A 27,974-nucleotide genomic window follows, 5' to 3' on the forward strand; every position below is an offset into this window, starting at 1 on the left:
ATGAAGGGGAAAGTTTAAAATATCCGAAATCTTAATGAGATAGAAAGAGACAGCTGCTAGCTGGCTTTGTGTCCCTTCTTCCTTCAATTAAATACCAAATATATAAACGGTATACTTTTTTTTAGTTAGTTGCACTTTTTTATGGCTATTTACATACTTAAATAAAAAAAGCTTTTTTAAACAAAGAATCCCCACATAACCAGCAAAACTGTTTCCCATATCTAACTGCTCACATTTGTAGTGCAAATAGTGGGAGATAATGTTTACCTTATTCTTTCCCTGCCTTCGGTCCCTTTGGCTTGTTTATTCTCAGATGAAACTTTCCATGGCTAAGTCATAAATAAGGAGACTATGTTTTTTAAAGAAAAAAAAGCTATTAAATCTCCTGAGATTGTTCTTTCGCTGGTGAAAGATTCATTAGGGGCGATATTCTGGATTTGTTTAGCGTCAAGGTACTTGTCACGGATCTCTGAAGGTTGGTTAAGGAGGTAACACAACAAGGAACTGTATACATTCCTGGACTAAGAATAGTTATCCCTGTACTTTTCATGGTGTTGTCACATGTGACTTTCCACCGGCCGGCTGTAATGAACATTATGCTACTGAGCATGCCCAAAGGGTGTTTTCTGCTAAGGGTTTGCTTACAAAAATAGATGTGAAGATGAATGATGGGGCACTTACAAAAGCTTTGGCTCGGAATAGCTATGGGGCCCTGGAGTGTACTGGTAATTCTAGAAGCTTGTAAACAGCCTAAAACTTCTAGAAGTTTCTCTTCTTGTTCACTCAACCCAATGAAGTTATTAACTTTACTTTTATTCTTCCTTATAGAGGATATGAGTGTAAACATCCATACTTCTGAATTTGCTGGTGCTTCCACTCAGACGGGAATAAGGACCTAATAATGTTAGAATCTGCTGCAATGCTCATGAAAAGGAAACTGGAGGGCCATTATTTTCTCATTCCAGTGTACGTATCATTTATATAACAAGGAGTCGCATGGCCAATGTGGCTTATAAGTGAGACAAATAGGGACAGGGCTAAGAGAAGGTCCAACAATCCTTAGTCTGGTTTACACATGCCTGTGTATTTCTTGAATTCTCCATATGGCAACAAACAAACAACTGAACAGGTAAACAGCAGAGTGAGGTTACATTAGTAATAAGCCATGCAATATGGATCAGTGTTATGGAATTTGATTCTTAATCATGTGACGGTCATGTGACATTTGAACAGCTGTTTATGTATCATTGTGTTGTCAGCTACCCAGCTGATGGGCGGTGAAGCAGGCTGCTGCTCTGATAACACAAGAAATGCAAACAGAGACGGAAGAGCGATGGCCCAGGGAATGTTAAAACTAACAGCAACATTACTCAAAGTAAGAGCCCAGCTTCACTGCTCCTGATGAGCCGACCACTGGGGTGCCTGCTCAGCCACATCACCTCTGTTTCAGGACACAGCAGCCAAGTGACTGTGGCACCGCTTCTGGAGCCAGGTCTCTGCAGCTAAGCATTATGTTGTCCAGCAGATGAGCGGTGAAGCTGGGCTCTCACTGTGAGTAGCATTGCTGTTTAACATTTCCTGGGCAGTCTCTCTTCCTTTTCTGTTTGAGTTTCCTTCTGTTATCGCTAGGCAGCAGCCTGGCTTCCTCCCCCATCAACAGGGCGGGCAGCTGATAACACAAGGGATGGATTTTTTTTTTTAAAAAAAAATCCTGCTATCTGGCATAGCGCTATATCAGATAGCAGGAATTACCAAAAAATAAAAATAATGCAGACTGGGATGTTCACATGTGTGGAACTTGTTTCAATGAATCAATTCCACATTCATGGGAAAATAAACAGATTTCCGGCAGAGGAGTGAAAATACTTGCTGGTGCACAAAAGACTCTTTCAAATTAATCCATGCTTGCACATACCTCGTATAAACACCCTAATTTAAATTGCTCTAAAACATGCTAAACCCGGTTTAAATAGGGATGTGGGGTTTTTTGTTGTTTTTGTTTGCTTTTGTATAAGCAATGGGATTGGACTCTAAATTCATTGGGAAGTATTTCATATCCTGGAGACAACCAAGTCGGTACATCTGCAAGGTGCAACCTATCTTTGTATGACTTCTGTGCATTATTAAACATAGGATGATAAATAGTTGCTTTATGACTAACTTGCAGTGCCTGAGTATTCCCCAAGACAAGCAAGTAGGTCTATACTTGGAAAAGAAAGTGCATACTGCACTTGTACATCAAATAATTTCTACATCGAATAATAATACCATGTTTATCTGAAAATAAGACAGGGTCTTATACAGTATTAATTTTTGCTCCAAAAATGCATTAGGGCTTGTTTTCAGGGGATGTTTTATTTTACAGTCATGTCATATTCTTCTGGTTGCTGCACAATGGTGGAGGGCAGGGTTTCACTTAACTGGGGCTTATTTTTGGGATAGGGCTTATATTACGAGAATCCTGAAAAATTCTACTAGGGCTTATTTTCAGGTTAGGTCTTACTTTTGGGGAAACAGGGTAATAATGGCTCAAGAAGGTAAACACAGGTATCCAGAAGAGAAAGCTCTGAGCACATGGTTTTCAAAATTAGACCCTCGGTGTGTGTCTCACAGAAATGGGCTCTCCCCCTGCCCTACATTTTGGCTTCATAGCTGAATTTGGCATGACCATTTTGCTGTTGTTGTTATCACCATTATTAAACATTTTGTGAATCCGGTTATTCATGCTGATCTATTGCAGGTCACTCGGAAATCTACCAGTCCATCTACATCGACTGTCTGCCTATCTTTAGTGCATCATTTAAAGTATTTATATCATTATTGCACCAGATTTATTCAGGTGATGAAATACTACGGCATTTACTATCTCTTTTATTCAGTTAGTCTGCACAAACATTCAGGTCTGACATCTTGACTCAGGTTCGACCCCCGTGACCCCACCCGAACTCTGACCCATATACTTCAGTTTACTAGTACGTCTTGAGTAGCGCTGACTGCCTGCAACAGAATAGTCTTCCTAATTTTCCCTCTGACTCTAATGGAATGAACATACGGATGGACTCAGAGGATCCCAGCCCTGCCTTGGGAGAAGCTAGACTTTCTCCTGTGGATAGAGCATTCCACCAAATGATACTTTGCTATGGCACTAATTTTTTAAATAATGGATTTGCCAAAGATTAACAATACAGGCAGCAAAATGTGATCAACAATTGCTACACTCACTGGCACGTCTTCTAGTTTACTTCTGTTGAACACATGATATGTAAGGGATCTTTTTGAGCCCTACTCTGCTGCTGAGGATTGTGGAAGGCTCACCAACAGCCCACGGGTATCATTTCCCCCAGGTAACACAGTTACCAGGTTTTGGGCTACAAGAAAGCTCCTGAGTCATGATGTTGATGCTTCACGCCCTCCAAATGCCATGATAGGTTCAAGTATACAAACCCACATGGTTCTCCCCCCAGCCACTTCCGCTCACCTCTGCTTTTTTTTTTGGTTGCTGATATTGCACAGGCCTGACACAGATCGTACCCTTATGTGGTCGTAAGTCTTGCCACTAGGATAGGACTTTCAAGGGCTTTCACCTCCCACATCTTGTTAGTCTGGGGAACTCCTTGCCACAGGATGTGGTGATGGCATCTGGCCTAGATACCTTGAAAAGGAGATTGGGCGGATTCCTGGAAGAAAAGTCCATCGCAAGTGACAAGCCATGATGGGGATGTATAATCTCCAAGCTTAGAAGGAAGGTACTTCAAAATGTCAGATGCAGGGGAAAGGTCTCTAGTTGTCTCATGTGCTCCCAGAGGCATTTGGTGGGGCCATCATGAGATAGAGGAAGCTGAACTCGTTGGGCCCTTGGCCTGATCCAGCAGGGCTCTTCTGATGTTCTCCATAAATTGGTGAAAACTTCTCAGACCAAATTATGGGTGTGGAATCCCACAAACCAGCAAAAGGTAGAGCATCCCTCTCACCTCCCTGATGTTCCCATGCCATTTTTGAGGAGTAGGAAAAACAATCACCACTCTGCTGCAATGTGTAAGCCATGAGTATTCCCTGTGATATGCAAAGGTTCATGGGAAGATGCATTCAAAAGGAAGCTGCTTACATATGCTTTATAGGGAGGCTGCCTCTATCAGAACTTGCTGTCCCATTAATCTTTGTCTATAGCAGGGAATCCTCACAACTCACATGCTCCAGCAGGTTGCTTTTCTTTCCTTTCAACAGAGAAATGGCATGGGAATGGCAGGGAGGTGATGGTGTGACCCCACCTCCTGCCAGATTGAGGGCTTTCACTGCCATAATTCAGCCTGGGGAGATCTCACCAATTTATGAGGATGGAAGACCTTGAAACACAAAAGCCCCATCGCTACATACCACCAGTTTGCAGTGAGTAGAAATGGCTGTCCTGGCTTTAAAGCCAGTTCCCCTACACGAATCACACCTTGTCTTTCCAAGTTCCCACTTTTCCCGACATTTGCTTTTTCTTCCGAGTTAGTTTCTGGCAACTGTAAACATCCTCACTGATGGTATGAACCGGTGAGGAAGAACCAGGCGGCAGACATCAATATGCTGCTTGTAAATGACTGACACAACCCTGGACACGGTGATATTGCTTATTTTTGCCAATATTTATTTCATGTACAGATAGTCTTATGGAAGATTTAATGTCTGCTGGTCTTTCCACAGCATTTTGGATACAATCTTCGCTCGGCCATGAAACTCTTTGGGTGGCCGGGGAGAAAAAAAGGAAAAGAAAAAAGCCATTCTCAGCTGAGACCTTCTTTCAGGAATGTTGATAAATTAGGCAGAGCCTTTGGAACTTAATCAAGGAAGGAAATCTAAATAAATGACTAAAATAAATAAACCCACCTGGATATATTCATCTCCCATTTATCTTTTCGCAAATTAGGGTATTTCCAGATGACTTTTTTAAAACCCGTGGCCTAATCCAGTAAACATTGTACAGTTGAGGCACAAAGGTTTATCTTTTTTCAATTATTTCAATACGAAAGCATCAGAGAGTGATTTTGTGTCCAGGCCAGACCATGGACTGCAATCAAAGGTGCCCAAACAGCAACGCAATGGAGTCATGAGACAAGTTGGCAAGGCTGGCACCTTCGTTAGGCAGAGTAAGGCAGCCTTATGTAGCAGATGCTACATAAAAGGACAGTAACTTCTTGGTTATTGAACGTTGTCGTTTTACTGTCAGGGATTTTCTGTTCTATGTGACAAAATACCATATTTTTCCATGTATAAGACACCCCCATGTATAACACCCCCCCTTTCTAAGCCAAAATTAAGAAATCTGAGTGGAGCTTTGATGATTCCTTCTTTTCCCCTCTACTTTTTTATGAAGAAAGTGGAGGGGGAAGGCGAGGATCAAAGTACTTTGATCCCTTCACCCCTCCTTATTTCCATGTAGAAGAAGGCCCTTAATTTTTTATCTAAAGATTTTAGACAAAAGTATTGTCTTATAAACAGAAAAATACGGCAACTTGTCTGGCTTTGTGTACTAGATGCTGTAACTCTGGGCAGGGGGAATTTGCTGCTCTGTCTCAGGCAGGAAACAGTGTCAGGATGGCTCCGTTAATCAGGAATCAAGGCTGAAGAACCAGTCTGAACCAAAGGGTAAATTATTAGATGACAATACCGAGAAGGTAATTAGAAGAATATGCACTCCAAAGTTCAGGAAGACTACTCTGCTCTAGTAAATGACTTCGCTGGGATAGAAAACACTTGTTCCTTGCTGCTCTGAAGGATACAACTTGAGTGAAATGGAGTCACTCCAGGTCTGGAAAATTATTCATTCAGAACCTGGGAACTGCAGATCAATGTTTGACCACTTGGGGCAATATTTCACCACTAGGTCACATAGGCTGCCCAAGGTCACATAAGCTGGCTCTACTTGGAGGAGGCACTCTGAACTTCTGGATCTGCAGCCATCTATATCTAAACCACTCAGCTCTAAAGATCACCTTAAAAACAAAACAAACGCACAAGTCTGAAGGATATCAGAGGCCCAAAGTCAAGATATTGGTGAGAGGTCCCGACATAACAACATTCTGGAACTGTTTTCCCAGGAAGAACTGGCATTGCCATCATCCCAGAACACCAAATCCTATTCTGGCATGATGATCCAAAATAATACTATGGGCAATGATACCAAAGCCCCACTAGAACCATCAGGAATATGCTGTTCTATCCAATTATCACAACATAGATCATTTATACCTAGGCAAGATGTCCATCTCAAGCCAGACCTGAAGTCAGTGTTTCAAGCTTTGCATAGTTGTTAATAATTTAGCCGTTTATTAATAGGGCCTGTTCAGTTCCCTGGCTAAGTTCTTAACCTGAGCCTGACCATATTTTCATCAAGGCCAAGGAAAAACGGGAAGAAGACTAGGAACTGAGAGACAATGCATAATTAATTCACTATGTCTGAACAAAGCTCAGGAATCAAAGCCCTGCTGAACAGAGGGCACTTCAGACATGCCAGTGACATCCTTCTGAAAGGGATCCAGAGTATCGTTGGACTTCTTGAAAGTTCATAGAATCATAGAAAAGTTAAATTGGAAGGGGCCTACAAGGCCATCAAGTCCAACCCACTGCTCAAGGCAGGAATACAATTCAAAGCACATTTGCCAGGTGATTAAGGTTTTCTTGAATGTCTCCAGTGTTGGAGCACTCACCAACTCCTGAGGTAACTGTTTCCACTGTCGTACTGCTCTAACAGTTAGGAAGTTTTTCCTGATATTCCAAAGGTTTCCTTTAACTTGAGCCCATTGTTGTATGTCCTGCGCTCTGGAATGATCAAGAACAGATCTTGCCCCTCCTTTGTATGACAGCCTTTCAAATATTTGAAAAGTGCTATCATATTACCCCTCTACAGTGGTGCCTTGCTTAATGATTGCCTGGCTTAATGAGGAAATCGCTGTACGATTAGGTTTTTAAATGGGGTTTTTTCAATGTACGATGATCGGTTCCCTGTTTTGGGAACCGATTTTCGCTTTACAACTATCAGCAAACAGCTGATCATCGGGTTTCAAAATGGCCACCAGCTGAAGAAAATGGTCCCTCGCTATTTTCTAGGATGGATTCCTCACTTTACAGGCACCGAAAATGGCCACCGTATGGAGGATCTTCGCTGGATGAGCAAGTATTCTGCCCAATGGAACGCACTGAACGGTTTTCGATGTGTTTCAGTGGTTTTTTTATTTCGTTAGACGATGTTTTCACTCTACAGCGATTTCACTGGAATGAATTAACATCGTCAAGCGAGGCACCGCTGTATCTTCTTTTCTCGAGGCTAAACATGCCCAGTTTTTTCAGCCTTTCTTCATAAGGCTTGGTTTCCAGCCTCCTGATCATCCTTGTCGCCCTCCTCTGAACTTGTTCCAGTTTGTTAGCATGTTTCTTGAAGTGTGGTGTCCAGAACTGGACACAAGACTCAAGGTGAGGCCTAGTCCCACTAGCACCTAGTGGAATTTGGAAACTATACTTCTATTAATGCAGCCTAAAATAGCATTTGCCCTTTTTGTAGCCACATCACACTGTTGGCTCATATTTAGGTTGTGATCTACGACAGTTCCAAGTTCCTTCTCACTCGTTTTGCTGAGTCAGGTATCCCCCATCTTGTAACTGTGCAATTGGTTTCTTTTTCCGAGATGCAGGACTTTGCACTTATCCCAGTTGAATTTCCTCCTGTTGCTTTCGGCCCAGTTCTCCATCCTACGTGGCTCATTTTGAATTTTGTTTCTGTCTCCTCTAGGGTATTCATCTTGGGATTGCTACTCTGTATGGGTGAGAAAGCCCCCATTGGCACTCTGAACCTGAACTGCAAGTTTGCCAGTAAACCGGCTTGAATTACACTCTGCCACAGCAGGGTGTGAGAGGGCATGGAGTCAAATCATGTTGCTAATGAGCTACCAGTAAAAAAAAAAAAAAAAAAGAGCTTGTGTTTCTTTCTTCCGTGCACATTTAGGCCACGTCTGAGAACTTGAGTAAATGCGAAATATGGATCCGTTTCTCGTATCATGTGCCTGGATTCCATGTGCAGGCCAAAGAGGCTCTTAGGAGCTCTGGGATAAACGTTTCCTAGAACATTTCTTAAGTAAAGGATTTAATTTTTTTTTAAATTCCAGGTCCAGGCTGACTGCTGTAAATGTGATGCACATTGGCTTTTGTTCCTCCACTGAAAAACAAAACAAAATAAAATAAAAACAGTGAAAGGGTACCAGGCAGGCTGAGGGAGATTTTGATCTTTCTGGGTCAGTACTGTTTCAGAGATCTCATTTCCAAACGGATATTTTCAGGACAGTTTATTCTACTTTAAATTCCTGAGTTGCATTAGATGAACTTCGCTTTACGTGCTGGCTATACTGTTCTATGACTCCAAGCAGTTACTTGGCAGGGAATACAGAAGGAAGGATCATACAATCCCTGCCATAAGTTCACCGACTGTGGGACTGTGGGCTAACTCGAATGTTAGTAGGCCCACTGAAATCAATGGAATGTATGTTAGCATGCCATTGACTTCAGTGTGTCCACTGCTGAATAGATGTGGATTCAATCCTTCCCACACCAGTAATACTACTTAGTAGGAGAGTTTGGGAGAGTTACCTTTCTGGGCTACTTTGTTATGTGCCGTCAAGTCAGAAGGGACTTACAGCAACCCTAATAGGGCTTTCAGGGTAAGTGAGATATTTAAAGAGTGGTTTTTCCAGTTCCACTCCCCCAGTCAGTTTCCATGGCCAAGTGAGGATTCAGACCCAAGCCTCCTGACTCCTAGTCCATCACTCTGCCCACTACACCACACTGGATACGCCTTTTGGGTCTATAGCTTTCAAAATCCTTTAACTGGCCCTTGCTTAATATACATCTGGATTGCTATTCTCTTTCTAGAGCAACCGATTCTTAGCGTGCTTGCCTCTCTTGTGCATTCCCTGAGGACCTGTGCTGTTCTGTTTATTTTTAGGATGTAAATCCGATTTCAGCTTTCATGCTCGGTTTTTGCTTGTATAGTATTGCAGTCTAATCTGCGACAACTCCCTTCTCGGCAGTGGCCCCTCGCCTCTTGAACAATCTCTCCCCAGAAATTTGTCTGGCTCCCTCGCTGGGTGTTTTTAACAGCAAATTCAAGACCTGGCTCTTTAGGCAGGCCTTTCCTCCTGTCAATACCTAATCTATTTTGCCATCTTCAATTGTACTAATGTTGTTGTTTTATTTTATTTTATTATTACTTGGAGTGTTGTTAGCTGCCCAGAGTAGATTTTGATCTAGATGGGTGGGGTATAAACAAACAAACAAACAAACAAACAAACAAACAAACAAACAAACAAACAAACAAACAAACAAACAACTTTACTAGTATCTATACTTATTTTTCGAAGACCTGGCTGGTTAGCTTCAGACGGACAGTAGGTCCCAGTATGGATGTCTGGACACTTGCGTAATTTTATACATCTTTAGTATCATGCTCCTGTTACAGAAAAGCTGACGCAATAGGAGGCATTAAGGCATCTGAAGACTGTGTGTAAATGCATTTATACTGGACTGCTATATTTATGAATACCAAAAGCCCCCTCGAGAAATATTCCCTCACATGTTAAAACAACTGGAAAACATATGACTTTCTAGATGCTGTTGAACATCAATCTTCAGCCCTAGCCAGTCTGGTTGGAACTAAGGTATGATGGGCATAGCTGCTCATCAACATCTGGACGGCCGAAGCTTCCCCAATGCTGTGGTAAAATAGGTGCACATAAAAGGGGAAGTGGAGCCACACTTATTATTCCTTTCTCAACAACCCGCCCCCACTGCTTCCACCCACAGACTTTGGGTCATGGGTGGCTTGTAGACCGGGCTGTGGGGGCACCTCCCTGGGCCAGTTACAAGCTGTCACTGATATGGATGTTCTTTCCTTGCTTCAGTTCCTTATGCCAAAGCTGACCATGTCTAGGAACCTTGATTCAATTGTTGTCCCCACATAGAATTCTTCAGGAGTCTTAAGCCTCTTTGGCTACAGGATGTGAGCTTGCTCTTCAGATCTTCTGCTCAACATACATAAGCTAGAGCTGGAATTGGTTGGGCAGCTAGTGCCGTTGGAGACAGAACCAGAATGGGGATTCTCCTTGTCTGCCCATTCCTAAATATGTAGAAGAACAGCTCTTGATATGTGTGGGGGCGATTAGAGGTCAGATTCAGTAATATACAGCAGTGGTCCCCAACCTTGGGCCTCCAGATGTTCTTGGACTTCAATTCCCAGAAATCCTGGCCATCAGAAGTGGTGAAGATTTCTGGGAGTTGTAGTTCAAGAACACCTGGAGGCCCAAGGTTGGAGACCACTGATATACAGTATCTGTATTCTCATACATTCATAGCAGCTGTGAGGGAATCTAGTTTGGAACCATAGCACTGAAGTTCCCCTACTAGTGGGGAGGAAACCAGTCCAGCACAGATATCACTTGTAGCTTTCAGAAATGGTTCGGAGGGTCACGGGCCCACGGCTCATTCTTCTTGTCTCCAGCTTTGCTTGTAGAAGGTGTAGGAAGGAAGCCATCTTAGGATTCAGCTGGTGCATTTTCTCTTCCAGACACTGGTTGTTAAAACAAGTGCAGCAACCTTGTATTGGGGGTAGCAGACTGACAGGTGGGCTTGTCTGTCTTGAGTTCTATAGTTAATTACTAATTGATTTAGTTCTCCTTAGTTCTCTCCTCACTTTTTACCAAGGAAATAATTTTACTCTTTTTCCTCCATTGTCAGTGGTTGATGTCCATGAGGGAGCCACCTTGCTGACAATTGGTACACTGCCACCCTGGAAAGCCATACAGGAGTCTATATTCTTATCTTCGTTTTATCATGTTCATTCAAAATGGATTTGTTGAAAAAAAAGTTTTTCCTTTTGATTTATCACGAGAATTCTCAGTGATTGCTCCCAGTCTGTACCCCTAAATTCATCTTTGCTTCTGTTATGTGAAGCATAGTCTCTGATATATGTTGGTGCCATGAATTCGTAACCTCCAAAAGGTCATAACATTAACAACCTTGCTCAGCTCTTGCAGATTTAAGACCATGACTTAATTTCAATCCTCCTCTTCTTTGACCTTTCTCTTTTCCTGTTGACTTCAATTTTTCTCAGTCTTTTCCAGTGAGTCCTGCCTTCTCAATACTGTAGCTTCCATTTAGTCATATTTCCTTCTAGGGAGAATTCAGGCTTGATCTGATCTAGAACCCACTTATTTGTCTTTCTGGAGCCCCATAAAATCTGTAAAACTTTCTTCCAACACCACATTTCAAATGGATCTGTTTAATTACCAATAATTCTGACAGATTATGCTTGGAAGAAGAATGCAACTCAACAAACTAAATCCCTTTACCGAATGATACCGTTATTGTAGTGTTAGAAGTGGATATGATAAGCCATCCTGGCCAGTATTAGCTCATATTACAATCTCCAGAGCAGACTGTTTTCCAGCTGCTTTTTCTGAAGGCATCTCCTATGGTGGCATCTTGAACCTAGAACAACCTCCCCAATCAAACTCTTCGAATCTATTGCCAGAATGGAATTTTGTCATTTATCCATGCAATTTAAGTTGTTATGCTGCTTTATTTAGTTGATTTTCTGTTTTTCTGCTTTTAATTTGTTATGGGTTCCTTTTTTTTAAACTGTGATATCGTTGTGTAATTAAATTGTGTCATACTGTGGCATATTTTTAAACTGTGATCTCTTTTGTATAACTGTTTTGATATCCTAGAATAAAGGGTGGGATACATTCATTAATAAAATAAACTTTTCTAGACATTGGTAAGAGGACATAGGTTTAGTTATTCAAGACTGTATGATAGGGAAAGAGGGAACCTGAGACTAATTAAGTAAATAATATGGTGGACTGTTTCTGGCAGCAATCCCTTCGTTGTTGCTGTGGGATGTATGTGTGTTAGTGTGAGAAGTTGACTTCTGCTGAGTGACAGGTTTCAGCTTACAATATTTACTTGTGCTCTATGTTACATCTGCCCTTATCCTACTTTACGGTGCCAGAATAGAATGGAAAATGAGATGTTTTCCTCTGATGACCTCTGCTACAGCTGATCCCTTATGAAATCTGGCCACATGCATGTTTACATGGAAGTAAGCTCTACTGTAGTAAAGAGGTCTTCCTCCCCAGTCATTGCATAAACAGAGGTGAGCAACATGGATCTCATAAATGTGCCATCCCGGAACCTCCCTCCCAAATTAGTTCATTTCAGAAAAAAATATTAGGGAATTAAAAAGTCCCTTTTTGCTCCCAGGGACACTTGGGTATAACTTCCAATTTTTTTTAAATGGGTTCCCAGCACCTCTGAGACCCATACCCCAATTTTGTTGCAATATTTAAAATGGGCAATTAAAGGATGCAAGTGGGCTTTTTCATTAAAAAAAAAAGAATGCAAGTTTTTGGTATATTAAAAAATCCCTAACAAACCAAAACACCATTTTATGGTGGTGGTAGGGATTCAGGAGTGGTGTTGCTGTTTGAGATGACCTTATGAAACTCTTCACCCTCTGAAGATTATCCCAAGAGACCATGCTATGAATACTTCTTAGTGAAGGATACATAGCATGGTCTCCAGTGGCCATTTCTTGTAATGCACATGAATTATTTTCTGTCCCTCCCCTTTTACCATGCTGTGTATATAGCATTTGCTATTATCCACAGTTTACAGTATCCACAGAGGGGCTTGGAACCAATCCTCAGTGGATGTGGGGGCCCTTCTGTACGTAGCATGGTTTAGGACTCCCTCTAGTGGCCAGTTCTGCTAACTTCAGCTTTAGAAATGCGTATTTCTTGGATTTTTCTTTTAATATGTTCAATATTTTCAGATTGTGGATAAGTGAATCAGCCGATACTCATCCTGTGGATATGAGGGTCCTATTGTACTACTTTTCTTGAGTGTAAACAGCCAGAATATCCCAGCCAGCATGACCAAATCAGTCTGTGTATGAAAGAGGCCCAAAGGAAACCTGGGCACCACAGTGGTGAGATATACCATGTTATTATTGAAATGATAAATAATGCAGAAAGTGAACACCAATTAAGCATATGGAAACAGCGGCCATCTTGTTTGAAGGCTCAGTGTACTGGAAAAGGGGAATGGTGAAATTAAATATTTTGCTCACTTCATTCCTTGCTTTGGGTATCTTTTATAAGGTACACAATTTTCTGAAATAATAAGGAAGGAACCAAAAATGAGTGTCTGTGCACTCAGATTACTTTTTACAGAGCAAATTGCTGACTGTGAATTTCTTTTCAGGGTTTAAATCGTATCCTATCCAGGTTACACATAAAGAAATATGACAGCTTAAAAAAAAGGTAAAGAAAATGATGGAAGGACATGCAAGGTGATACCCTGTCATAAATCTGACACTCACAAAGTCCCCAAATTTGCTCATTAAATGATCCATGCCTGCAAAGAACAAGAAACCAGGGTCCTTTGAAAAGAAAAAAAAATGGAGAGAACACTTTTTATACAGGAATCAAGCAGGGTTGAGATTTAATGCAGCAATGCAACCAGCAGCTTCTTAAAATCTCCTGATGTGTCAGATTTGATGGCCTCAGCCAGGGACTTCTTATACATTTGCTGGAACTTTTCTTTAATTGACAGAAGGTCAACCTTGAAAGAAATAGAAATTAACAACCATGGAATTTTGCAGAATTCTCTTTGGCCTGATGGCGAAAAGATAGCATGAGGAGATAAGTAAGCTCCTTCCTATGACTGTCGCTGAATCTTTACTAGTAAGCTTTTGAAGCAAGCTGGGAAAACAATTGAAATGCAAGGTTCTTACAGAGGGTAAGATATGAAAGAATCCTGCTTTGATCTGATCTGATCAGGAGTAAGCTTCCCGACCCCTGGGGGACTCGGCAACTTCCAGATGACATTTGGCCCATGAGCATGATCTTGGAAATGGTTTCAGACTCATTTTGGAATCTATAGCTTTCATGCCGACATCTCTGTGAAAGAGATCTGGCCACCAACCAAGGGCATCAGCTACAGACGATACAAGATAATGAAAAAGACAAAAGTTCTTTTGAGCATATTTAAATAGGTTCTCATGTTCTGATGTCAGCTGCTAAACACAGGGCTGGCAGGTTGGCTGCATCACATCCTCAGAGATTTCAGGGCCAAAGCTAAACTCCTGGAGAGCAGATCTCTGGGCCAAAATGTGGCACCCCCACTTCTAGATGTTTTGGACTTCAACTCCTATGACTGTCCCTCCCCCCCACCCAATTGTCTGTGTTATCTGGGACTGATGGGAATTGCAGCCCACAAGTGAGAGACAAGAGTGAGAGACATGCTAAAAGGGTGATCTTTTTCCACCATTCTATCAATTTTTAAAGGGGCAATATACACCTCTTATAGATTAGATTAGGCATCCTTCAGTCTCGAGAGACTATGGTAACGTGCTCTGTATGGAGGACTTGGAATAGTGTCTAGTGTGGCTGAGAAGGCCAATTTGAGAGTGACAATCCCTTTCACACTGAAAACAAATACAATCTGTCCCCTGTCCAGCTCCCTGATTTTGCTGGTTTCAGGACTGCCTCTTTGCCTCGGCCTGCTGGACAAGGGTCCAGATGTCAACATTTCCGATCTGTTGAGGTCCATTCCAAAGGCCTTCATATCCCACTTGCAGATATCCTTGTATGGCAGCTGTGGTCTTGCTCTGGGGCGATTTTCCTCCACTAATTTTCCATACAGGAGATCTTTTGGAGGCTAACGACACTCTACACCTCACAGATATAAAAATATATAAAAATAGCAGACATCATTGTTGGTCAATTGTAAAGCATTTTTGGATAGATCTTTAAGACTATGATCTTAAATGACTCAACTCAGCCCTTGTCACCAGGATCTGAATTAAAGTCTCCTTGTCAGTTCCTGTTCCCTTCATGGATTTATGTATACAAGCAGCAAAATAAGCTTGGCAGTCCTTGACGCATCTCACTATAGAAGAACACATTGTGAAGACCCATATTTGTGCCAACAAAGTGGGAACCCAGGGTCGAATAGGAACATGGAGTCAACAAATCAGGGACACAATTGGAATTAGGGATTTACAGCTTTGAGGTTTTGGACTACAACTCCCAGAATTCTCCAAGGAGAAACGGAGAAGCACAAAGCTTCACAACAATATCATGAATTCTTACCTAAAGAAATAGGTTTAGACCAGCACTGTTGCAACAAGTCACATTGGAGAATGAGCAATACCAGATGTGGTTACATATTTCAGTTTTCATAAGAATTGAACACACACACATCTAGTGAGTATAACAGGGAATGGGACAGGGACAAAATGTTACACAGGAGTGGCTAAAGCAAAAGCGTGCTACTTATATACCACCCCATAGCGCTTCAAGCACTTTCCGGGGGGTTTACAAATTAATTATGCAGGCTACCCATTGCCGCCGCCCCCAGAAAGCAGCGTACTCGTTTTATCAACCTCAGAAGCATAGAAGGCTGAGTCAACCTTGAGCTGGCTACCTGGGATTGAACCCTGGGTCATCATGAGCACTTAACCACTGCAACACAAGGCTCTAAGGATAGAACTTACCCAAGGAGTTGCACTTATGCTACTTGGGAGTCCTAGGTCTTCCTGAGAGATGTAGTTCTGTGGAAGGTGCCTTCTATTGAGCCTCATGGGCAGCAAGACTAGACCTCCCAGAAAGATGTAGGACTCCCACATAGCATTTGACCAGCTTCCTTGTTTCTCAAAATAGAAATAGGCTGAAGAAAGGGGCTAATGGAGGTAAATACAGCTAGTTTGTAGACTTGTGTTTGTGGGCTTCACCTACCAGAATTCTGGGAAGGAGGGAGATCTGAGCAAGAGTGCCCTGTGATCTGAGCAGCCCCACCCCTTCCTCAGATCACAAGCTGTGTGTAGATGTACCTTGCTGGTGCATGTGGAAAGCTGCTTCGGTATCCAGCTCTCTCTTACTGGATGTAGCAGATGGTGACTGTCTTTGCAGATACAACTAAATTATGATGTACCACAGCCCACATGCCAACCTGCAGCATGGCCATGAGAATTTAGGAAGTTTTGACTTTGGTTTCAAACTAACAACAACTTGTTCAGATGTCCAAACTTAGATAAACTGCAATTAGTCTGTTTGAAGCCAAATCTGAATCATGGTTTATAAAGATGATTTACTTTAGTAAACTGTAGTTAAGATTAAGGACAGATTAGGGTGCACATATAATGCTATTCCAGTTACCTTTTAAGAAAGCAGCTATGCAGACAGAAAAGAACGAGGATTCTGCAAGTCTGAGGCCTGAACTGACATGTTCTTGTAATGCTACACCATACTATAGGGTTACGTGGTGTAATGCTACACCATACTATAGGGTTACTAATCCCAGGTAGCCAGCTCAAGGTTGACTCAGCCTTCTATGCTTCTGAGGTTGGTAAAATGAGTATGCAGCACACTTTGCTTTACATGAACACACACAACTGGTAATTCTATTGTATATGAATCTACTTCCATAACCCAATTTAAAGAGCAGGGAGTTAGACTTATGGCCTTCTAGCCCCCTTCCAACTACATTACTCTATGGTTCTATGAAAATGTTCGTACAAAGCAAAGGAACCACTTGAAATCAAGTGGGAAGATGCAGAGGGACTGAGAGTGGACAGGAGATAACCATGGGAATAACATAGATAAAGGCTGAGAAAGACGGGTGAGCTTTTCTCTTTTAGAAAATTTTCTCTCTCTCTGTGTGTTAATAAAATGCTTAGAGCTCAGTAATGGTTCTGATTTTGTATATTTTTACTTTTAAAAATTAAATACTTTTTCATGCCTGTCACTGAAAACTTATCCAGTTTCTTTGCTTTTTATGATTTTATTCTTAAGATCTTTGAAATGTTCTAAAGATGTGCAGTATTCTTTGCCTTATTAGGGTAGAAGTGCTTATTGTTCATGTTTATTCTTGAGAGAGTCTGTACTCTTAAAGAAGATGCTCCTGTATTTCAACAGCCCTGTGTTTTATATTCAAGTACAATTTAAGTTCTCCTTTTAAGCATGTCTTTTGCCTACAGCTTTGTTCATAGTTGTACGCATGATTTTGCAAGCTAAAGTAACATGCCTCTGAATTCTCAAATGTTACATATTTGTAATATTTTTGGACTTTATGTTTTTCATATGGAACCTAGAAATTAAGTAAACAAATAGAATTAACAAGTTCTGGATTTGCCTGGAATTATTGCAATGATGAAGAGATTTATAATGAGTGTGACGTTTGCCCCGTGTGGCCCCTGTTTGTCTTTCCCTCACAAAGGCTTGCGTCGTGTTTTCTTCTCGCTGCCACCAGTGGATTACCTCAATCCACAATATAAATGACGTTTGTCAGAACACTTGTCTTGTGAACAGAAACAGAACTTATTTATTGAAGTGAAGCAGATTGAATAATAACAGAACTTTCTCAGATACACATTATACATAAGCAAATCACCAACAGTTCTCTCAGTATATACTTCTTTTCTCTTGCTATATCATTACCAGCTTCTCTACCTATTTTTCTAACTAGCTCTCTATCTCTCAGTATCTGTTCCCTCTCTCTCTGACTAACCAGCCCTATCTGACGACTCCTTCTCCTGCCAAGCCTCATGTAGCTGCTGACTCTGCCTCTCCAGTCTTCTCATAGGTTCATGCAAATCAGCTCATGAATATGAATAGCATGAGTGACGTGGGCAATCGTCACAATGAGATACCCAGATGAGTTTACAAACAGCTTGTGACTGATTATTTGGTTTTGTTCTGCTATTAACCCTTTACTGGGGTGTCAGCTATGGCGAATCATAGAATCTGTTCTCTTTGCCCTGGAGGTCTGTAAATCTTTATAGGATTCCTGGGGGAGTCTGTTATCCAAATCAGGATCTGACATTCAGTCATCATATCTGGCTGGGTGATTCTTGGAACTGTAGTCCCAACAGATCTGGAAGGCACTAGGCTGGAAGGAATTGTGTTAGATGAAGCCTAAGTGAAAATATCAAGGCCAATTCTTATAATACAGTAGGGCCCTATTATCCTCGGGATCAGCATCCACTGATTCACTTATCCATGGTCTGGAAATATTAAAAATATTAAAAGAAAAATCCTCCAAAATATACAATGAAGTTACCATTGCTGGCTACTAGACGGAGTCAGAGACCATACTATGTGCAGCATTCACTATTAAATAGTATTCTGTGTTTTTCAACATCTGTGGGTTTTGGGTTTTTTAAAAGTAATGAATATTTGTTTCTTACCAAGAGTTAGATATACCATCTCGAGGTCCTCCGATGTTTTGCTCTTAATGACACCTATGTCTTTACCTGTCAGCTACAACATAAATACATACACACACCAACACATTTTGACATTGTTTGTACACTAGTTCAGTACGAAGATACTAGAGATGATTGCTTCTGTCCCCTGCCCTGCCCTTCGCTCTCACTCCTATGCCTTTAGTGGCAGTCTGAGGGTGGATCTACACAGTTACGGCAGTTTGATCCCACCTACCTGCCATGGCTGCATCCCTAGATCTGACACTTGGTGAGGTGCTTAGGATTCTCCTCTAGAGTGCTGTAGCACTCTCTCCTGAACGATGGGGCCAGAGAGCTCCAGCAGAGATTCTAAGCACCTCACCAAACAACAATTCCAAGGATTCCATAGGATAGCGCCATGGAGGTTAAAGTGAAATCAAACTGGTGTTGACCCTTTAATGTAGATGCACTCCTGGTTCCAAAAACATAAGAAAACAAAACAAAAACAAACACCCCCACACCTTCCTAAGAGGAAAATAAGTGGTAGAAAAAGCTGTAAATTTTCCACTCTATGTTGTTTTTAAAGGCACAAGAACAAGGGCAGAGAGACTGCTACCATATCATTGTTCTAATTACCTATAGAGATTAGTGCATCCAAATGACTTTTCTCTTTCCAGGTCAAAGCCAACGAATGAATGAATGACTCTCTGAATTTACTGGACCAACCATTCCGAGACAGATTGTGGATTAAGTGGCCAGCAAGGGTTGGTAGTTGATTTTTTTTTAGGGCAACCGGTTGTTAGGAAAGAGATGGAGGTGAGAGACCGTCTGGAAATCAAAATGATGTTGCTGGCTTTCATCTGAAAAAAATCCAAACTGACTAAAAATAATAACAACTCTTGGCAACTGGTTCCAAATTCTTGCTTTTATGCAGAACATGTTTTGTGTAAAAGCCAGACCATCTATTACTGGTCAGTTGGCAAACCTCCTGAATAATAATTAAAAAAAAAAACAAATAGCTTGTGAACTTGCTGCAATACTTATTTTTAAAGTGTAACATACTCAGTTCGGCACAACCTAGAACACCTTTTTGTTAATATCATTTTCTGAGCCTAAATTACACAAAGGTGGAACTGAGTTGAAACAATACCTATTAACATTATATTTTATTCCTTGTTTCTATAATGGCCTTGGGCATTTTGCTGCCTCAGGAGAAAAACTAGATGGTAACACTGCTCCTTCCACATACAACCCAGGTTAACAAGGTTATCTTTTCATAATCGGTGGTCAAAAGTACATTATCATAGTCTTAAACATTGCCACTTTAATAAATTGGCTCAAACGAGCAATTGGATGTACTAATTTCCTAGTTTCCCCCTTGATCTTCATTGCAGTTTTAATAACTTCAAGATAAAAAGTGGACCAACAGTTGTTGACCCTGCTGTCGAGCATCACAATCTGAAAGAGCAGTTGCCACAACAGAACAAGGGGACAGACCTGGTTGTAGGATTCAAAGATAGCCCTGAGCTACATGTAGTTCCTCTTTGCCAAGACATCATTGAAAGCTAGCTCATCTGTTCCCCAGTGGCCTTCACCTGCCTCAGAGATTGAGTCCTGTGCAATTCAAAGGTAAAGAGTACAGTGGTGCCTCGCATAACGAGCGCACCGTTTAACGACGAATTTGCATAGCAATCTGTTTTTTGGGATCGCTAATGTGATTGCATACCGATGGTTCCAATGGGCAAAATTTGCTTTGCGACGATCGGTAAGCGTTTCACTTACCGATCTTCACATTGCGATGTCGGGGGGAACAGCTGATCGGTGGTTCCAAAATGGCCACCAGAAGACCCAAAATGGCCACGCGCAGCGTTTTCGCATCCTGCCCTCGCTTACCGAGGGTGCGAAAATGCCTGCGCTATGGAGGAACATCGCTGAAAGGTGAGTTTGGGGCCCATTGGGTTTTTCTATTCCAATGGGTTTTTCTATTCCGTTTAGCGATGTTTCCAAATAGCAATGGTTAATCCGGAACGGATTAACCTCACTATGCAGGGCACCACTGTATAAGGTTTGTGCTACAAACTTGTTTGAATTGAAAAGGAATTGCTCAAGTTAAGACCCTAAACCAAAACTGGAGATAAGCAAAAAGGCATGGGAATGTAATGGTTAAAGAACAGTGTAGTCTAGATTAGGAATGGGTATATCTGGCCTGTCCAGATGTCACAGGACCACAACTCCCATGATTCCTCGCTTTTAACTACAGTGGACCCTTGACTTACAGACGGCTTGACTTACAGACTTTTTGAGTTACAGACTTCTCTGGCCACAAAATTTAGGTTTGACTTGCAGACTGAGATTTGACTTACAGACCAGAAGAAAACCAAAATGGAACAAAAACGGCCTGTTACGGGATTAATCGGTTTTCAATGCACTACTGTAGGTCAATGGAGACTTGACTTACAGACTTTTTGACTTGAGAACCACCTTCCAATACGGATTAAGTTCTCAAGTCAAGCCCCCACTGTATGCTGTCTAGGGATAAAGAAAGTTACAGTAACAGCAACATTGGAGGTCTGCAATTTACTAAACTAAATAAGCTTATGATGTCACCTCAGTAGCTAATAGGGAAACATATCCTGTTTTCTGCAAAATAAAGTTTGTAGCACAAAGTTGTGTGTTACCGCTGTGAACTACTGGTTCAGCCTAAAGAAAGAGCAGGGCTATGATTAAAAGGTTTGAATCTGAGAGAGAGCAGGAGAGCTGCAGTGGCCAGAGCTGTTGTTGCCAGTTGAACTATTAAGGCCCTTACCAACTTGGTTTAGGGTTTTGAAGATTCTTTGTGTTATGGACACGCAACCCATTTGAGGAAGATGTCTTGGATTTTTGCCAATCAAAAGATTATTTGAACTTTGCAAATGCTACAAGCAACTTTTGCATTGGTGCTGTTGCTAAGGACTTGAGCGCACAAATTGAAGCATTTTGTTGTCATAATTGCTCCTGCTTTCTGTTATATAAGTACAAATAAGAGATTCCTTTTGTGAAATTGTCTTTGCAAGATTCGTCAACAATAAGCAAATAGCTCCATAGAACTTAAAAGTGTTACAAAATTGGTGTCCACCATGAGATCAGCTGGAATTGCAACACAAAACTTCTGTAATGAATTTGTGCAGAAAGTTAGGTTTACATGTGCATTGCTTCGTGTGCTTCCCTCTAGTGTATTATATTAAACACTGCTTGAAAACAACCACATCATTCCAACACTGAAAGGTCTGAACTGCCTACTAGTTGTTTTTTCAGTTTCCCAAAATGTCACTGAAAGCTTCTAGTGTCCTAGAGGAAGGAGGGGGTTCAATGAAACCCTTAAATCCCAAAGCTTTTCTCCCCCATGCAGGAATCCTTTATGGGAGAAACGTGTGAGGAAGCGAGGAATAAGGATAAACTGCAACATTTTGTTGCAGGGTTCACTGGTACAGCCATCATAAAAAATTAGTCCAATGCTTCAGCAGACAAAGAACTACCTTCCTCAGTGATCCATTTGTATCCCTTTTGACATCAGATTCCAGATCCCTATCAAAGACTTTGTAGTTCTTGAAAGTTCTCACTTACTCCTTTGGTAGGTGTTCTTTATGGATACAATTTGCTGGAGCAGAGAAAACAAAAACAAACAAACAAACAAAAAAGAAGCAAAAGGTAATGTTATTTATTTTTTTTAAAAAAATACAAAAATGATTTATTTCCTACAACATGACAAACCATCACTTGCATCAGTCATAGTCTGAAGATTAATACATATGTGGTGAGCCAAGAAACCAAGTTTAGACTTCTTACTGGCTGTCTATCCAAAACCTCAATATGGATAATTCCCTACTGCTTGTCAAGTACAGGGTCAATATTATCTCCCATTGTTCTTTTCTGTGACTATTTATTTATTTATGTATTTAATTTATTTTCTATCCACCCATCTAGACCAAGCACACACAGTCTGAGGTAGTTCACTGGTATAATTCTTAAGTCATGAAACTTCTGCTTCAATCACTGGAATCCTTGACAGGGAGCTACTTAGCTTGCTATTAATTAGTCAGTTAATTACTTAATTAATACTTCACTTTTCCTCCACTAAGCTCAAGGTCGTGTATGTGACCCTCCTCATCCACATTTTGTCCTCAGAAAGAGTTGGAAAAGTAGGCTGGCCTGAGAGAGAAAATCACCTCAGCAGTGGTTATTTTCAGTAATTAAAAACTTCTTTCTCTTGTCCTACAGCTTCTTGACAATAAAAAGGATTACACAGGAGCCATGTAAGCAGAAGGAAGAAACGTTTAACTTCCAAAAAATTATCATAGAAGAACATAAGAAGAGCCCTGCTGGATCAGGCCAAGGGCCTGTCTAGTCCCGCTTCCTGTATCTCACAGCGGCCCCACCAGATGCCTCTGGGAGCACACGAGACAACTAGAGACCTGCCTCCTAATACCCCTCGCCTGCATCTGGCATTTGGAGTTAGCTTCCTTTTAAATCTGGAGATTATACATCCCCATCATGGCTTGTAACCTGTGACGAACTTTTCCTCTAGAAATCTGTCCTTTTAAAGGTCTCTAGGCCAGGTCTCTATGGCAAGGAGTTTCACAGACTAACAACACACTGGGTCAGGAAATCTTTTCTTTTGGCTGTTCTCACTCCCCCAACACTCAATTGGAGTGGATGTCCCCTGGGTCCGGTATTGCGGGCGCGAGAAAAGAGCTTCCCTCTATCCACTTTATCTGTTGATAACGTCATCAGCCTTACATAGGTATAAATTACAGAACAGGATTTTAGCTGGTGTGACTGACCCATGGTCACCCAATGAATATTAGGGCTCAAAGTGGACTAGAAACTAGATCCCACAAATTCTAGTCCAGCACTTGGATCTGACAACTACATACTGTTAGTTCTTTGTGAAAGGAAAAGATCATAAGTGGCCCGATACCTCATTGGCCCATGTGCAGAGGATCTTGATCATTACTGTTTCATTAGTCCCTGCCCCCTTCATTGCGTTCCGAAGCTCGCGGGCATCATATTCCCATGGCTGGTCCAGGAGGGCCAGTGCTGTCTTCTCAAAATTCCCACTCAGTTCTCCTTTTAGCACTTCTTCCAGATCCTAAGGAAGTCGTATTTCAAAAAGAAAGCTTGACTATCAGAGAGTCTTTCAAGTCACAGCTGGGATGATTTTTGAAACCAGTCAAGTGAGCGAGTAGAAGCCAACTATGCAGCTTATAGAGGACTGAATCCCTATTAGCTAGAAGCGATGAATGGTCAAATTAGGAAATTTCAAGGCTTAATGATCTTAATGCAGTTTGAACTTTGCAGATGGCTCACCTCCTCCCACCTTTATCCTCTTAACAACGCCATGAAGTATATTCAGCTGAGACAGAATGACTGCTCTTCATGGATTTCACAGCCTGTGGGCTTTTAAAACTTTGTGTGTAGTTTTTAAACAAGCTGCCTTGGGTTGCCACAAGGAGAGAAAGGCAGGATAGAAAGTAGTTAATCAAACAAACCCGAATCTCCTAAGCCAGAGTCCAGTGTTTCCACCACCATATCACCCCGACATTAGAACAACCTGGCCAGATTTGATGCACTCTGTACATGTTGGCTATGAACCATGTGGGCTGGAGATGACGAGAATTACAGTCCAGAACATGCGGCCAACAGCATCTTGGGGAACGCTGCTTTAGATAGTAATGTTATTTTTTCACTTAGTTTCAAAACACAATCATTCCTATAGCATTAGGGTGCCATCAATCTACGTATTCTGCTGAGGGGTGATTTCTTTCCCCAAGTCCTGCACTGATGGTAGTACCACGAACCTTCCCTTCTCTGCAGCTAACATCTGGATCAACCACTGTATTGTGATGTCCATCTGGGTCCCCACGAATCATCTGGATTCATGTCCTCCTCTGGTTATGAGGTACATGTCACTGTGGCTAGAGGGGGACTGAGAATTATTGGCATTGAGCATGGGCAGACAGCGTGCAACCCTTCAGGTGATACTGGATCAACCTGGACTCATACATCCCAATATAAAAAGGCTTGCAGTTCAGTTTTCAGTGGGGGCAAGTAGCTACTCCAAATGAGGGATTGCATTTTGCTTCTCTCCCAAGCTTTCTGTGAATGTTACAGGGTGCAAGAGAGGCTGTCGGTTGCAATCACAAGCCTCTGTGCTGCAAGGTCAGAAGACCTGCAGTTGTAAGATCGAATCCATGGGACCGAGTGAGCCCCCATCGCTTGTCCCAGCTTCCGCCAACCTAGCGGTTCGAAAGCCTGCAAAATGCAAAAATGCGAGTAAATAGGTACCACCCCAGTGGGAAGCTAAATGGCGTTCCATGTCTAGTCACGCTGGCCATGTGACCACAGAAGATTGTCTTCGGACAAATACTAGTTCTATGGGTTGGAAACACAGATGAGCACCACCCTCTAGAGTCGGACACGGCTGGACAAATTATCAAGGGGAACCTTTACCTTTACCTAGTAAACCAAGTAGACCTAGTGAACATCTTGACTAAAGAACCTTAGAGACAGGCTGGGTCAACAACACAATCCTGTTATTTAGAGCAGACTCATCCAGTGTCAGAACAGGCCTAATGATGTTCAACTTTCAGTAGGAGAGGAACAAGATGTACAGTAATAGTAAGTAAAGCCAAAAGTTGGGACTCTTGGATCTAATATTTATTTAAAGGCCTCCTCCTTCTCAGAGGTGACACTTTCCCTTTTCATTGGATTTCAGAAGCACCTTCAAAAGTGAGACAATCCGGTTCGTAGACTGGTTTATCCCAAGCGATATACCTTGCCATACACGGCCTTATACTTCTCCTTTTTTGTTGCCTCTGATCTGACGAATGACTGGACAGGATCTCAATAATTACCTTTTCATCTGTACTTGTGAAATAGTAATGGAAATAAAACATTTTGCTTTTCACTGAAGATTAATAAGAATATGGCATAAAATCTAAAAAACTCCAGACGAGACTACTTTAACAATATCCTTTTATAGTCACTTTGGAAAGTAACCAGGTGTTACTTGTTACATCCAACTAATTTAGATGTTATTCATTAGCCTTTTAAAAAGCAACTATGCAATTATAGGGTGGGGAGAGTGGGAATTGAATGCTTTCCCCTGAAGGGCCCCTGATGAAAACTGCTCTTGGAAGAGCTACTGGCATAGGATAGAAGACCATATGATTTAGCATCTAAAGCAATGGTTCTCAACCTTTGCACTCCAGATGTTTTTTAGACTTCAGCTCACATTAGCCCATGACAGCATGACTAATGGCTGGGGAGTCTGGGAGCTGAAGTCCAAAACCTATGGGGAGGAAAGTTGGAGAAACCCTGATTTAAGCAAACTTCATGCTCTCCAATTATTCCTGGACTGCAGGTCCTATCAGTCCTAGCTGGCACAATCAACAGTGAGAGATGTAGTTCTGGGAGGTGTAGTTCCCCCAAAAGCAAAAAATGTTGGAGCCAGGCAGATCTCTATAGGGTGTTCCAAAGTTGGGGGGTAACAGCCGAGAAAGCCCTGTTTCACCATGCAAGTCCCCCCTCACCTCTTTCAGGGAAGGCACCTTCAGAAGGGCCTCCTGGCCTGATCTTAGAGGACTGGCAGGATCGTATGGAAGAAAGCAGTCCTCTCTACTGCCTTCCCACTATCAGGTAGTGCTCAAGGTGAGTTAAAATCATAATAAAACATAATAAAACAACTATAAACCTATTTCTACCCCCCCCCCAATTGTTGAGATCAAATAAAAGCAAGCATGACCATAAAAACCTTTACGATCAGTTAAGTCTAAAAACAATTATGTTCATCAAAGTAAGGTAAACAGTATTCACAAAGTTAATTTAAAAGATGATCTGTCTGTCTAATTTCTACAGTGGCGTTTGTAGAAGCCTTCCCTTCTTATGAAAGCAGTGAGAGTGGAAACGGATTGCAACTCTGAGGGGGTGAACTTCTGTGTGCTTCGCCAGCAGGTCTGCGCAGGTAAGTGCATGAATGATGGCATGTGCTGCTAGGGCCCCCCAATTCCTATTGATGAGTTCAGTTTGTGTAAGGGAACGGCATAAATTTTGGAAGCAAATTTCCATGAATTCATGAGGCGCAGATTGTGTTCATGGATGCAGATACAGAATGCATCCCGGTCAGGAATGCAACCAGCACCTTATTAATGAGCAGCAGTTTGCTACCAAGAGTTATGTCATTTGTCTTACATAAATGCAAATCAGAAATAGCATTCTGGTCACTGTATCGAAATGTACAAGGTTTTGATGAACATACAATAATAATTGCAGACAATTAGCTTGGGTGAGTCAGAATTCATTGATTTGGGTTTAATTATTCATTGTAGCATGTGAGGTCAAGAGGAGAAGGGGATGACAGAGGATGAGATGGTTGGGCAGTGTCATTGAAGCAACCAACATGAATTTGACACAACTCTGGGAGGCAGTGGAAGATAGGAGAGCCTGGCGTGCTCTAGTCCATGGGGTCACGAAGAGTCGGACACGACTAAACGACTAAACACACACACACATTCATTGTAGCAGGACAGAGCCTTCTGGTGAGCAAAGATAACCTTGCCCTATATGCTCCTAAAAGCCAGATCAGATATGACAGTGATAAATGTGTTGGTTTTAACTTATACCATTAGCGTATACACTGCTTATAATGGGTGACTTATGGAACCTCCATCCTTTGGACAGCTAGTGTTGTGTAGCAGTGAGAATGTTGGATTGAGGCTCAAGAGATCCTGCTGAACCATGAATCTCATTAGATAACGCTAGGCTAGTCCGTGTCACGTTCCCGGGGGTTACAACAGCAGAGTCTGATAAGCCAGTCCTATGTCAGGAATTCAGGGAATGCAAAGCCAATATCCAAATACAGTGGTGCCTTGCTTTACGACATTAATTTGTTCCAGCGAAATCGCGGGAAACCCATTCAATGCATTTCAATGGGCTTTTTAATTTCGCTGGTTAATTTCCAATGGGCTGAAAACTCACTGTCCAGCTCTGCATTAAAGGTCTGTATGCTAATATAGAAATACAGTATTTGTTACATGTTAAATACATCATGCCAGAGTGTAAAAGACTGTAACCAAATGACTTGGGTTCCTGCTTTGTCTGCTCCCCAGATGCTAAATTGTACGTCCTTATTCAAGGACCATACTTTCCATTTTGGGCATTCTTTATACTTAAATTGTAAACTGGGTTTAATTGAAAAAACCCGTCAAACAGTTGATGCTTATTTCCTATAAAATAGAATACGTGATCACTAAAACGTCTACAGCTGATCCTTTGGCCTTTACAGGAATTTATCTTCACTTATTTTATTCTCACAAGTTGGAATGAAACATTTCAAGAACAACTCCCATTAGTATGAGCTTGCAAGAGGTTGCGTGTGTGGAATTGTTCCCTCCCCGCTTTTTTTTTTTGGTCTGTTTAAATGCAAATTATAGTTAGAAGAAAATATTCCCATTATCATCATCACTAATGTTGATGAGGATGGGAAAAAGTCATGCTCTTTTTGTTCACATGTGAATATGCTTGACTGCTTCTTCAATGGGCCGTCTGATATGACAAGGCACAATTTTTTAATTGAGGAGAAGACCATTTTTGAGTGTTCACTATGTCCTTATTATAGTTGTAGGCTTTGCAGGAACTGCCCAAAGTAGCAGACTATGAAACA

At 41.6% G+C, this 27,974-nt stretch overlaps 2 protein-coding genes and 1 long non-coding RNA gene across 3 annotated transcripts in view; 1 reads left to right on the forward strand and 2 right to left on the reverse strand.

Moving 5' to 3' along the window:
* The window catches only part of KLHL38 (kelch like family member 38), a 27,823-nt gene extending 8,177 nt beyond the window's left edge, over positions 1-19,646 (reverse strand). The window contains exon 1 of the mRNA XM_020796510.3: positions 268-19,646. The gene's annotated coding sequence lies outside the window, so the exon portion shown is untranslated. The remainder of the gene's footprint in view (positions 1-267) is intronic.
* The window catches only part of LOC144588586 (uncharacterized), a 404,395-nt gene that overhangs the window by 83,820 nt on the left and 292,601 nt on the right, over positions 1-27,974 (forward strand). The gene's annotated exons all lie outside the window — the stretch shown is intronic.
* ANXA13 (annexin A13) lies at positions 8,179-27,173 on the reverse strand. Its single transcript, XM_078391625.1, is given in 10 exon segments — positions 8,179-13,650; position 14,759; positions 14,868-14,979; positions 18,278-18,350; positions 19,772-19,888; positions 21,712-21,852; positions 21,855-21,911; positions 23,232-23,402; positions 25,088-25,119; positions 25,122-27,173. Coding segments are annotated over 10 exon segments (912 nt in total). The 5' UTR covers positions 25,210-27,173; the 3' UTR covers positions 8,179-13,530.

This window comes from Pogona vitticeps, chromosome 4 (genome assembly GCF_051106095.1).
Source record: "Pogona vitticeps strain Pit_001003342236 chromosome 4, PviZW2.1, whole genome shotgun sequence".
Lineage (NCBI taxonomy): Eukaryota > Metazoa > Chordata > Lepidosauria > Squamata > Agamidae > Pogona > Pogona vitticeps.